The 12,866-nt window shown below is 43.3% G+C and overlaps 1 protein-coding gene across 1 annotated transcript; it reads right to left on the reverse strand.

Moving 5' to 3' along the window:
* Positions 1–1,328: 1,328 nt before the first annotated feature.
* On the reverse strand, positions 1,329–12,004 carry LOC310854403 (receptor activity-modifying protein 1-like). The gene is made up of 3 exons (XM_083759031.1): positions 11,753–12,004; positions 8,090–8,228; positions 1,329–2,990 (listed from the first exon to the last, which is right to left on the reverse strand). Exons 1-3 carry the CDS (start codon positions 11,805–11,807, stop codon positions 2,735–2,737), a joined length of 450 nt encoding a protein of 149 aa, XP_083615157.1. The 5' UTR covers positions 11,808–12,004; the 3' UTR covers positions 1,329–2,734.
* Between the last annotated feature and the right edge of the window lie 862 nt (positions 12,005–12,866).

Genomic DNA, 12,866 nt, shown 5'->3' on the forward strand with positions numbered 1-12,866 from the left:
GGAGCGGTGAGCTGCAGCCAAGGAGAGGTGAGCTGCAGCCGTGCCGCGCTCGGGAATCATTTGATTAGTTGTTTTGACCCCCCCAATCCAACCCTTTGATGCTGAGTGCCAAGCAGGGAGGCATTGGGTCCCATTTTTACAGTCTTTGGTATGACCCGGCCGGGGATGGAACCCCGACCGACATCCCAGTTTCAGGGTGGACGCCCGGGACCCAAGCTAGTGAAAATAGCAGCTCTGCAAGCTCACAACACGTCGCTTTGTGCCGCGTTGTGAGTATGTAGACTTGTATAAAAATCTTTTGAAAATAGCTTACTATACTTGTAGATCGGCTATTTTCAAATGGCCGAAATGTACATAAGTCTGAAGTGGTTAAAGTAAAGTAAAAGTACAACATTTGCCTCTGAAATGTAGTGGAGTAGATGTAAAAGTACTGAAAATTGTATATACTCAAGTGAAGTACATATATGTACTTCAAAATTGTATAGTATAAGTATAGTACTTAAGTAAATGTACTAAGTTTCTTTCCAACACTGTTTTCCTAACCAGAGGCAGATAACTTCTAACTACCAGGGCATATAAATCCTAACTACCAGGGCAGATAAGTCCTAACTACCAGGGCAGATAAGTCCTAACTACCAGGGCAGATAAGTCCTAACTACCAGGGCATATAAGTCCTAACTACCAGGGCAGATAAGTCCTAACTACCAGGGCAGATAAGTCCTAACTACCAGGGCAGATAAGTCCTAACTACCAGGGCAGATAAATCCTAACTACCAGGGCAGTTAAGTCCCTCCTAACTACCAGTAGCAGATAACTTCTAACTACCCGAGGCAAATAAGTCCTAACTACCAGGGCAGATAAGTCCTAACTACCAGGGCAGATAAGTCCTAACTACCAGGGCAGATAAGTCCTAACTACCAGGGCAGATAAGTCCTAACTACCAGGGCATGATAACTACATGTGTTTCGTATGTCTCTCTCTCGACTGTGCTCCTCTTCCTTCACTGTGAACATTAAACCTTTAGCTTGACGTTTCTCTGCATGTTTGAATGAAGTCTTTGACAAATCCATATGTAGACCGAACACCGGAGGGCACTGTAGCACACGAGAAGCTGGAAATTGCTTCTTTGTGTTAAACTCTCTCTCTCTCTCTCTTTGAGGTTTAAATGTAGAAATGTGGCGTTCTATAAAGAGGTGGTGAATGATGGAAAATAAATTCAAGAACAATGAGTAGGTTTTCTGTGTAAATATTTATGTCATGCTGTTACACAACATCGTGTAGCCTATACACAGTCTCACTCATTCACTCTACTGTACGTACTGTACCCCCCCCCCCCCCCCCCCCTTGGGGGACGTCAATGATCAAAAGGCGCGAGGCCTCGCTGCGTGTTCTCATCGCCAATAATGTGATATTAGTCCAACTTTATCACAGCTAACTCCCAAAAGTAGTCTACAATTGTGTTTGTGACTCGTGAAATACAGTAATTACATTGTTGAATTAAAATATTATCTAAGAAACTTCTGCTTTTGTCAGATGTATGTCAGGTTGGGAACCACTATGTGTGTACAGTACTATCATTTGTTTTTGGCACAATTTAATACAAAAAAGTAAAAACGTATATTATTATATAAACAGTATACTAAAATAATCCACTCATCTGCTCTGGCATTTAACCCATTCTGAACGGGCACCCATTTTCGTGTCAGCATCATGTTATGCTTTAGCTATTGAAAAATAGCAGATCTACAAGCTCATATCGCGCCACCGAGTGGCGCGATACGAGCTTGTAGGTCTGCTATTTTTGAAAAATCGAACGACCGAACGACTGACATTTTTTAGAATCTGATCTCAGGTCAGAATGGGTTAATCAGACCCAGTGTGTGTCCAGTGGAAACCTCGTATGAATCTGATCTCAGGTCAGAATGGGTTAAAAAACATGCTCTCAGGAGTTCATATTATGTCCAAGCCTTGTCTGTCTGTCCCATAGAACAATGCTTCTCAAAGGGGGGTCCTGGTGAGGGGGTTTTACAGGAGGCCCCCAGCTATATTATTGATAGTTATAGGAACCAAATGGATCTAAAATGAGTGTACAAATGGAACTAAATGAACCATTACACTATAGGTTGTCAAAGTGGGGTCCGCCCGGGTACCCCCAACGGTCCTTGAGGGCCTAGCTAAAGGCATACCCCTTCCAACGTTGGAAAATCCTCCGGTCCGGACAGGCTTTCCGAACTATAGTTCGGAGAGTCTGGACATCTGGGCTGAGACCAGTCGGAATTACGTCAATTTGTATTATTATTATTTTTTGTATAGGACGTCGGAAGGAGGCTTGAATAAGTCATATTTAGGAACCAAATGGACCCTTACAAGTCTGTGTAACTCTGAGAGTAATAGTAAGAGGTAATAGACTCTTACCTACCGTACTTTACAGGTCCAAATTGGTTCCACCTGCACAAAACAAACATTAACCCATTTTGGGGCGGGAACCTCTTTTGGTGTTGGCATTATGATATGCTTTTAGCTATTGAAAAATAACAGATCTACAAGCTCATAGCGCGCCACCGAGTGGCGCGCTACGAGCTTGTAGGTCTGCTATGTTTTGAAAAATCGAAGAACGACTGACATAGAAACATAGCTTTTTCAGAAAACTGTCAGGATGTAGAAGACATTTTTTTTAGAATCTGATCTCGGGTCAGAATGGGTTGTTGATACAACAGGTTGAGAACCAGCGCTATCATAGCACTCCCTCGGTGCGTTTGCTCCTCCACACCACCAGGGCGGTGACGAGCAGCGTGACCAGCACCGGCACGGCGATGAAGGGCCCGAGGATGGCGACGGCGGGGTCCTGGAGCAGCCGGCCGGTCCGCGCGCAGTCGTGGAAGTAGAGCCGGTGGACGTCCATGAAGAAGCGGTCGATGACGCGATTGGGCCAGAAGCAGTCCATCCCCAGGGCCACCACGTACGTGCAGTTGGTCAGTTCCTCGTAGGGCCTACAGGGGGGGGGGGGGCAATGGACAAAAAGCAGGATAATTACCGTCATTATTATCATTTTCATACTGTATAGTTAGCCTGGGTTCCAGCCTGAATCTGTTTTGTCACTCTGTTGTTTTTGGCAGCAAACGTTGTTGCTGATAGCCAGCGCCACTCTGTCCATGCTTTTCTCACTCGAGAAGAAAACGGAAGAAGAGATTATAAGGTTAAGTTGCCTCTCACAGTCGCTGCGGTGCCATTGTGTGAGCTTGTAGATCAGCTTTGTTTGGCTCAAACATTTGGTGTAGGGAGAGAAATTGTGGTCCAAGTACAGTTACAACGATGTTTCACTAAGAATAGAATGTTTAAGTGGTTAACAGTCTGACTCAAAGGAATACACACAAGACAAGAGGGTCAGATCACTTTCTCCTTTGGAGATGACCTACGTATGCTATTTTAAAACCACTAGAGATCTAGGGCTGTATTTTGCGTGTCTTAACCCATTCTGACCTGAGATCAGATTAAAAAAATGTCTATTACATCCTGACAGTTTCATTATTAACCCATTCTGACCTGAGATCAGATTAAAAAAATGTCAGTCGTTCTTCGATTTTTCAAAAATAGCAGACCTACAAGCTCGTAGCGCGCCACTCGGTGGCGCGCTATGAGCTTGTAGATCTGCTATTTTTCAATAGCTAAAGCATAACATGATGCTAACACCAAAATGGGTGCCCGGTCAGAATGGGTTTTAAGTACCAGGTCTTATTCCCTAACTTGAGTAAACTAAAGACCTGGAGGCGTGATCAATGCCATTTGGCTATTCTGAGTGGCCAAAGAGCATTGATCACGCCTCCAGGTCTTTAGTTTACTCAAGTTATAGGGAATAAGACCTGGTACTTAAGACACGCAAAATACAGCCCCTAATCTGTAACTCACTCACAAAAAGCAACACTATCTGCCCAAATTAGGTGCTCTCTCTCTCCCACGACAGTGGTCTGTCTCTCTATAGTATACTCCTATAGTTTCATTGTACAGATATTCTAATTTTAGACGTGTTAGGTTCTTAGCTTACTTATGATTCTCGATGACTATGTATTTGATGTATTACCATGTGTTGCTCTTGTAAATTGTAACCTTTGTAATAATGGACCTGCTCCACGCATGCTGGCAATTCCATATGTACAGTACTACTACAGTTTAACCCATTCTGAGTTCAGACTGAGAGCAATCCCTTAAGGCGAGACACCCCAGGTGAATAGGGAAAAAAAGTTAAATAATAGCTATCACAATGAAACTTCTCCAGTTGATTACTTATATAAAAAATTAGATTTTTTGTATTACAAGTTTTCTGAAATTATATGTTTAAATATGCAAATTAGGCATTATATGCGCTAATTTGCATACATTTCGGGATGATAAATCTGAAGATCGGATAAAGCCAGGTTCAAAATTATCATTTCATTTTGTTGACACATTAGAGACAAAGAAAATTACACATGGGATTTTTGATATCTCTAATTATCACAAATCAGAAAATAGTGTCAACAGGCATAGAAAACCAATTTTCGGCATGTTTTTAGGTATAAAATGTGATGTAAATCAGGCTGTGAATGATATATCAACAAATCCATGTGTAAATGTCTGCGGAATATAGTTATGAATGAGACTGGAACGTTTGGTGTATGTGAGTTCAACTGAAGTGGAGATTCTTTGTCCCAGGTATGAGGAAAACTCATTTTGAGAAAACGGCCTTTAAAGATTTGTATTGTAAAATTCCAAAACGTTTTATTTGTTTTATTTTGAACGTTTTAATTGTCTAGGGTTGTAGTTTTGATATGATTTCAGTTAATTGTCTAGGGTTGTAGTTTTGATATGATTTCAGTTAATTGTCTAGGGTTGTAGTTTTGATATGATTTCAGTTAATTGTCTAGGGTTGTAGTTTTGATATGATTTCAGTTAATTGTCTAGGGTTGTAGCCTACAGCAGTGGTTCCCAAACCTTTTCATGTCAAGGACCCCCAAATTGACACTAATTAGCCCACGGACCCCCATTTGAAAACACATGCCAGGGACCCCCATAAGAGAAGATTTGTACAGCTCTAGTAGAGATTCTCAACTTGTTTACTTTCAAGGACCCCCAGTTTGACATGTATCAGTCTACGTACGGACCCCCATTTAATGGTATTTCTATCTCTGGGACCCCCAATTTATATCGTAAAATCAATGTTAATTTACAGTAACTCTGAGAGTGTGCAAACGGGTCCATTTGGTTCCATTTGTACACTCAAGAGTTACAGACCCATAAGGGTCCATTTGTTTCCAAACTATCATTTAGCTGGGGACCCCCTGGAACTCCCTCAAGGACCCCTGGGGGTCCGGGGACCCCACTTTACAGTATATACTCCTCCCATGGACATCGCCAACAGTTGGCCCTTTAAGTGTCCTTTCTGACAGCTTCCACAGGCAGGGACATGTGTTGGTCGAGGGGGATAAAAAAATAAAAAAAGTCAAAGAAGCAGATGGAATTACCGGCGGGCTCAACACAGCTAAATATAACCGTTATGTGGAAGGAAGAGGGGGGGGGGGGGGGGCTGGAGAAATGGAGACGCATACCAACGAGGCTGCAGATACTTGGGATGGGCGACGTGAAGCCTATACTGTACAGCTGTCAGTCACACCGTGGGTTTGAGCGAGATGCCGTGACAAGATAACGTTTTTGTTGCGTTGTGTTTGTTTTGGTTTTTGACTAGACATAAACAGGGTTTGGTTTCTACGAACAAAATACAGGACGGTGAGGTAGTTTCTTAACCGCTTAGGCCCTATATATATATATATATATATATATATATATATATAGGCTACTCTACAAGTAGATCGGCTATTTTCAAATGGCCCGAAGGGCTGAAGTGGTTAATGTGTATTTTGTAATAATAATAATCAAAATCTACAAAGTAACTATACTAACTAAAGTTGTCAAGTAATTGTAGTGGAGTTAAAAGTACAATATTTGCCTCTGAAATGCTGTGAGAATATGATATACTCAAGTAATGTACAAATACCTCAAAATTGTACTTTGCGGGAACCCCTTTTGGTGTTAGCATTATGTCATGCTTTAGCTATTGAAAAATAGCAGATCTAAAAGCTCATAGCGCGCCACCGAGTGGCGCGCTACGAGCTTGTAGGTCTGCTATTTTTGAAAAATCGAAGAACGACTGACACGTAGAAACATAGCTTTTTCAGAAAACTGTCAGGATGTAGAAGACGTTTTTAGAATCTGATCTCAGGTCAGTACTACAGCACTTCCACCAATGCTAATAGAAGTATTCCAACGATCAGGATGGTTTTCATGTGCGAAGCGCAGAAGCAGAATGTGAGTATTGTAACACTCCCAACCATCCCATCAGTGTTTCCGGTTGCCACAAATAAAGTTCAAAGGAACAAAACAACAGCATTGGCGTGGAAATGTCGTGTCCATGCATGCCATGCATAGGTGTCGACGCACGCATGCTAACCTGACGCTGCCAGATGGGGGCGGTATTGGGTAACCATGTTCCCCAACACAGCCTTCATCTGGGATCTCTCAGGGAGTTGAGCTGACACCAATCCGTTCCGTACCGAACCAATCAGCGTGAGCTAAGGGCGGGATATGTGTGAAACAGGATGTGAAGCTATATAGACACGTCAATATGATTGGTTGTGTGTGCACGCCCACACGGTGATAGACAGACGGTCCCATCCAATCATCTACCAAGTATCTTGAAAAAAAGGAACAACCCCGTCATCGAATTTGCTTCCGCGATCCCAGATCCCAATAAGCTGTGAAACAAATTTGTGTAGCAAGCTTCTTGGATCTGGCAGCGTCAGGTTACACGCATGCATGGTAACGGCCAGAAGCACACTTTCAAAGCGTACATGCGCGATCTTGCACACACACACACACACACACACACACACACACACACACACACACACTCCTTGACTCCCATGAAAAAGCATCTACTCTCTCATGTCTTTTATTGCAGTGCAAACAGAATATGGACAACGACTGTACCATAATTATATGGAACCGAATGGAACCAAATGGACCTGTATACCTTATATACCGGTATGCGACATTCTGCATAATTAGTACTTTTACTTTTGGTACTTTAAGTACATTTTTACTGCCCATACCTTTGTACTTTTATTCAAGTACATTTTGAATTCTGGACTTTTACTATTACTATTTCTATATTGCAGTATTGATACTTTTCATCGTCATCATTTTTCGACCACGGTTGAGATCGTGGATTTCACAATATCACGCCAGACTTCCCGGTCCTTCATTGCCATCCCCAGTTCCTCATGCTTACTGATGAATGTGTCCCTACTAGCGATGACATCAGGGAACGACAGCTTTCTACCTCTGGTCCGCCCTGAGGCAGGACTCCAGAGAAGAAGGGAAGATATATAACCTCATTGTCAGCTCTGTAGCAGTGGCCGGCAAACTGTGTTCTTTCTGTTGATACTTTTACCTAAGTAAAAACTCTGAGTATACTTATTCCACCACTGTCTGTTTCATTCCAGCCTGTATACCTGCTACCTGTGCTGTGCTCTTGACCCCCCCTAGTTTTAACCTGTATTCTTTCTAAGCAAAGACTAACCTTTACCTCTTTTGTGTTTCGTGTCCTGTTCTATTCTGCAACTGAGGCGCCTCTTGTTCAAAAATAGTCCAATGATGCCAGGCTGATGGTGGTTAACCCAATTGAATGTGTACCACATAATGTCACTGTGTTTGGTTCAGGTTTGGCTCATGACTTGTTGTGTTGTGTAGGCCTATCCTCTTTCTTGTCTCTCCACTGTATTACCAGTTGTAATGAGTAGCACTAGATTTGTTTTTGTTTTGATATTTCTGAATGTCAACAAGAATACGTGGTTTTTAATATATTCCATTCTGGGCGGGAACCCCTTTTGGTGTTAGCATTACCGTATGTTATGCTTTAGCTATTGAAAAATAGCAGATCTACAAGCTCATACGCGCTACTAGCTTGTAGGTCTGAAAACTGTCAGGATTTATAGAAGACATTTTTTTAATCTGATCTCGGGTCAGAATGGGACATTAACGTTTGCTAAGAACTCACTTCAGGGTGTCCGGCCAGCTGCACCACAGGCCTGGGTCCAGAGTGCCCATGTCTGTGGTGAACGTTGGAAGGCAGTGCTCGTTGATCATCATCTCATAAAGACCAACGTGGCAGCCAGACCCCAACGGAAGAGCCTGGGCTACAGAGAGAGAGAGAGAGAGAGAGGAGATGAAAGAGAAACACATTCATTTAACAACATTAATTTAAAAGCATCCGGCTCCTCTATTGAAAAACCTCAATAGCGAATAGAAAAAGGAAGCAATAAATCATCCTTTTTGTGTTTGACGGTGTGTAGGTGGACACACACCTACACACACACAGAGGTCTGCAGTCCTCTAGTGACCACCACAGTATCGTCCTTGAACCTATAGTGTCCCTATTCTGGGGGCAAACATTTGGCAGAAATAGCAGATCTACAAGCGATTTGCAGAGTTTTGGTGTCTATAGGGGAATAAAGGAGCGTAGCCTATACCTATAAACGCTGTCTGGGGAATGCTGCAGGGTGACTAACGTACTCCCTGTTACTGTATGTTTTCACTCTCCCAGCATCTCAAGACTAAACATTTTTGTCCAACGTTTTGCGTCTGCATCGAACATTTCATAAAGGAGTATTTCATAAAGGAGGCGGAAGAATCAAGGAGTGAGTCAGGTAATGACTCATGACCTGAAGTTGTTATTTGTTATTCTACAAATGTCATCTAAATCATTTCTGAAAAACCCATGTTTCTATGTCAGTCGTTCTCAAACATTTTCATGTCAAGGACCCCCAAATATATATGTAATTGGCCGCCGACCCCCATCTGAAAATATGTTGTTCCAGGGACCCCCCCCCCCAGAAGCAAAGGTTTTAGTTTAATAAAAACGTTCACACTCAAAGAATATATATTCAAAGATTTGCTCTACATTTTCACGATTCTTCAAAAGTAGCAGATCTTCAAGCTCGAGCTTGTAGATCTGCTATTTTTCAATAGCTAAAGTATAACATAATGCTTAAAACACCAAAATGGGTTCCCGCCCAAAATGTGTTAAAGAGTAATAAAGACTAATTAATGTGTGAAAGAAGATAGAAAATAAATGCCTTATGGAATTGATAGTTGTGTGCTGAATGATAGCATGGAGGTTGGTACTCTTCTTGTGCCTGGGCTGATGTCCTACACCTGCCTACTGTGATGCTACATCTGCCTTCCCTGCCTACATCCACTGTAAGTACAGTATGCTGTTTCAGCTTGGCATTCAACACCATAGTTAAGCCATTTTGACCTGAGATCAGATTCCAAAAATGTCTTCTACATCCTGACAGTTTTCTGAAAAAGCTGTGTTTCTATGTCAGTCGTTCTTCGATTTTTCAAAAATAGCAGACCTACAATCATGCAGGACCAGCCCCCACTTTGTGTGTGTGTGTGTGTGTGTGTGTGTGTGTGTGTGTGTGTGTGTGTGTGTGACTGTGTGTGTGTGAGCAAGAGAATCACAAATGCTAAACATCACATGAAACCATGCTCATGAATGTACCATAACTCATCATGCATGTGCCATACTGTAACTGTACGTGCCTTGCGTTCAGGATCAGAGATGAAAGTCATGCAGAGACATGCAATTATGTCGTTCCGACCGTATCTCTTTATGGATTATGAAAGCCATTCTATGATGAATATGACAAGATCCACTTATGGATATACATGTGTATCCACAGCTGTGGCTCATGGCTCATCATGCAATATCTGGGGAAGCTCATTCAGACGGGATGGATTTATTTAGTGATGGTGGATTTTAAAATATAGATAACGGAGACGCTATACCACGCTTTGGCAATGATCTCATCTATATATCCGAGGGATAAACATAGGTTTTATTGAAGGCATTCATTTATTTGTTCATTTTGATTGATTGATTGAATAGCCTACTTTATTAGTCAGGAATGTAAACAGCACTTGTTTCTGTATCATAATGTGTTTTTATTGATGTCTATCAGAGCTGCTGTAACATCTTAATTTCCCCTCTGGCCTGAATAAAGTAGGCCTATTTACCTACCCACCCACCCACCTACCTACACCTAGTACCTCCCTACCTACCTACCTACCTACCTACCTACCCATCCACCCCCACCCACCTACCTACCTACCTACCTACACCTAGTACCTCCCTACCTACCTACCTACCCATCCACCCCTACCTACCTACCTACCTACCTACACCTAGTACCTCCCTACCTACCTACCTACCTACCTACCCATCCACCCCCACCCACCTACCTACCTACCTATCTACCTACCTACCTACACCTAGTACCTCCCTACCTACCTACCTACCCATCCACCCCTACCTACCTACCTACCTACCTACCTACCTACACCTAGTACCTCCCTACCTACCTACCTACCTACCTACCCATCCACCCCTACCTACCTACCTACCTACCTACACCTAGTACCTCCCTACCTACCTACCTACCTACCTACCCATCCACCCCCACCCACCTACCTACCTACCTACCTACCTACCTACACCTAGTACCTCCCTACCTACCTACCTACCTACCTACCCATCCACCCCCACCCACCTACCTACCTACCTACCTACCTACACCTAGTACCTACCTACCTACCCTTCCACCCCCACCCACCTACCTACCTACCTACCTACCTACCTACCTACCTACCCATCCACCCCCACCCACCTACCTACCTACCTACCTACCTACACCTAGTACCTCCCTACCTACCTACCTACCTACCTACCCATCCACCCCCACCCACCTACCTACCTACCTACCTACCTACCTACACCTAGTACCTACCTACCTACCCTTCCACCCCCACCCACCTACCTACCTACCTACCTACCTACCTACCTACCTACCCATCCACCCCCACCCACCTACCTACCTACCTACACCTAGTACCTACCTACCCACGCACCCACCCACCTACCTACCTACCTACCTACCTATCTACCTACACCTAGCACCCATCTACCTACCTACCTACCTACACCTAGTACCTACTTACATATCTACCCACCCACCCACCTACCTACCTACACCTACACCTACCTACCTACCTACCTACCTATCCATTCGTTTGAATGGATATGGGAGTCAGGGCATTCCACATTGGGTTGGCAGAGCAGTATAGAACTGTCCCCTGTTTGTTTTGGCTGGTATACCAGCTCATCGTCAATCATTCAGAACTCACTCATCATACTAAAACTTTAGAACATCATTCTAATTCTCCCACTTGGTTGCATGTTATAATAGAGCCGTGCATGGTTCTCTCAAATTATAATAATTCTGGGGGTCCCTGCCATGAAATATAGGTGGTGATGAAGAGGGGATATATAGAGACCAAAACGTCAACTTGTTGCTTAATTATGGACGTTTGTTCATGATAATGTATATATCTGAAACCAAGTTATGAACGTTTGTAGCCTATGTTGATTGATGGCTTATTTACACTGTGTGTAGTAGTAGGTAAGTTTCTCTCGTGCGCACAAGCCCGCGAGCGTCGCAGGTTTGATTTGTGTTACTGTAAAAGGGCAGGGCAGCGGGCATTTCGTTTCACATGTAGCCGCTGCCTCTCTCTAGCCAACATTACACAATGCACTAATTTGGTCATTTTAATACCACTGACTGAATACAATCAAGAATTGATTCGTATTGTGGCTTACCTGCAACAAACAAAACGAGCCCCACTTTCACGAGCGACGTGCACTCCAAAGCCATCACGGTCAACAAACTGGACAACTTTTACGCGTAGTAGGCTATGAGTGTATATGAGTGCTCCGGTTGTCCCTATGAGGAGATGCACTATTCCAGACTCATTCTTCCACTCGACCACATAATATCACTCAATAAAAGAACGGATCATATAAAAATCCCGCGGTAGAACATGTCGTCCAGTGGCATGCCGGCTGCTGGGACGGGGATCAAGCCGAGAGTGACACCCGAGCGCTGCGTAAAGCCCTGCCGTGAACTTCACTTCCACAGACATGAGCGTTGCCATGTCTGTTTATTATAAGCGACTTTGGGCTTGTTTTTCCTGTAAAGTTGTTTATATTATATTGGTAGGCTAGTTCATGCAGGCTGCGAGTGATTGATTGATTGATTGATTGATTGATTGATTGATTGATTGATTGATTGATTGATTGATTGGGCTACTTTATTAGCAGTTTGCAAAACGAACACACATGCAGGAAAAGTAGGCTACAGTTCAATACAAGGTCTGCTAAAAGGATTTTAATTTAAACCCAAGAAAGCCTATATAATATGGCTTGTACGCAATTCATCGGAAGTTACATATAATGACAAAATAGGCTTATTTGTGTCCCAAATGAATAGGCTACCTTCCCGTATCCCCATCTGTAAACATTCTGTGCCAGGATATTGTACCAGATATTGTGTTTTTTAATAACAGATCTACAAGCTCACAACACATTGCATTGTGACACATTGTGAGCTTGCAGCTTGCAGACTTAGCCATATTCCATATAGTCGCTTCTTTGGCTTGTTTTTAGTAGACCTGGTTGCTTGTTTCTCTCACCGAATCTGGCCACACTGATGCTTCCACTCCAACGAGACTGAGCCACTATAGGGCCCAGTGTCCTTCACCTTTCCTCTATAAGCCCTGCTGCTCAGGGTCAGACAAACCATATGCCTGTCATTTGACCCCAATATTGTGGCACACATAGTGTGACTGGTGACAGCGTTGAGTGAGTCAAGCGGTTTAACCAATGGTTTCCATTCCAAAGTAGAGTTCGGGAACCCCCAGGGGGCCCTTTAGAT

Source organism: Protomyctophum parallelum, assembly GCF_964188405.1.
Source record: "Protomyctophum parallelum genome assembly, chromosome: 23".
NCBI lineage: Eukaryota > Metazoa > Chordata > Actinopteri > Myctophiformes > Myctophidae > Protomyctophum > Protomyctophum parallelum.

What these genes read in the sequence shown, in the direction of transcription:
- LOC310854403 (XM_083759031.1), bottom strand. Translation starts at nt 11,807, where the DNA reads ATGGCTTTGGAGTGCACGTCGCTCGTGAAAGTGGGGCTCGTTTTGTTT. An exon ending in GCTCGTTTTGTTTGTTGCAG is followed by an intron (nt 8,229 to 11,752) that starts GTAAGCCACAAT and finishes CTCTCTCTGTAG; the next exon opens with CCCAGGCTCTTCCGTTGGGG. An exon ending in AGCTGGCCGGACACCCTGAA is followed by an intron (nt 2,991 to 8,089) that starts GTGAGTTCTTAG and finishes CCCCCCCTGTAG; the next exon opens with GCCCTACGAGGAACTGACCA.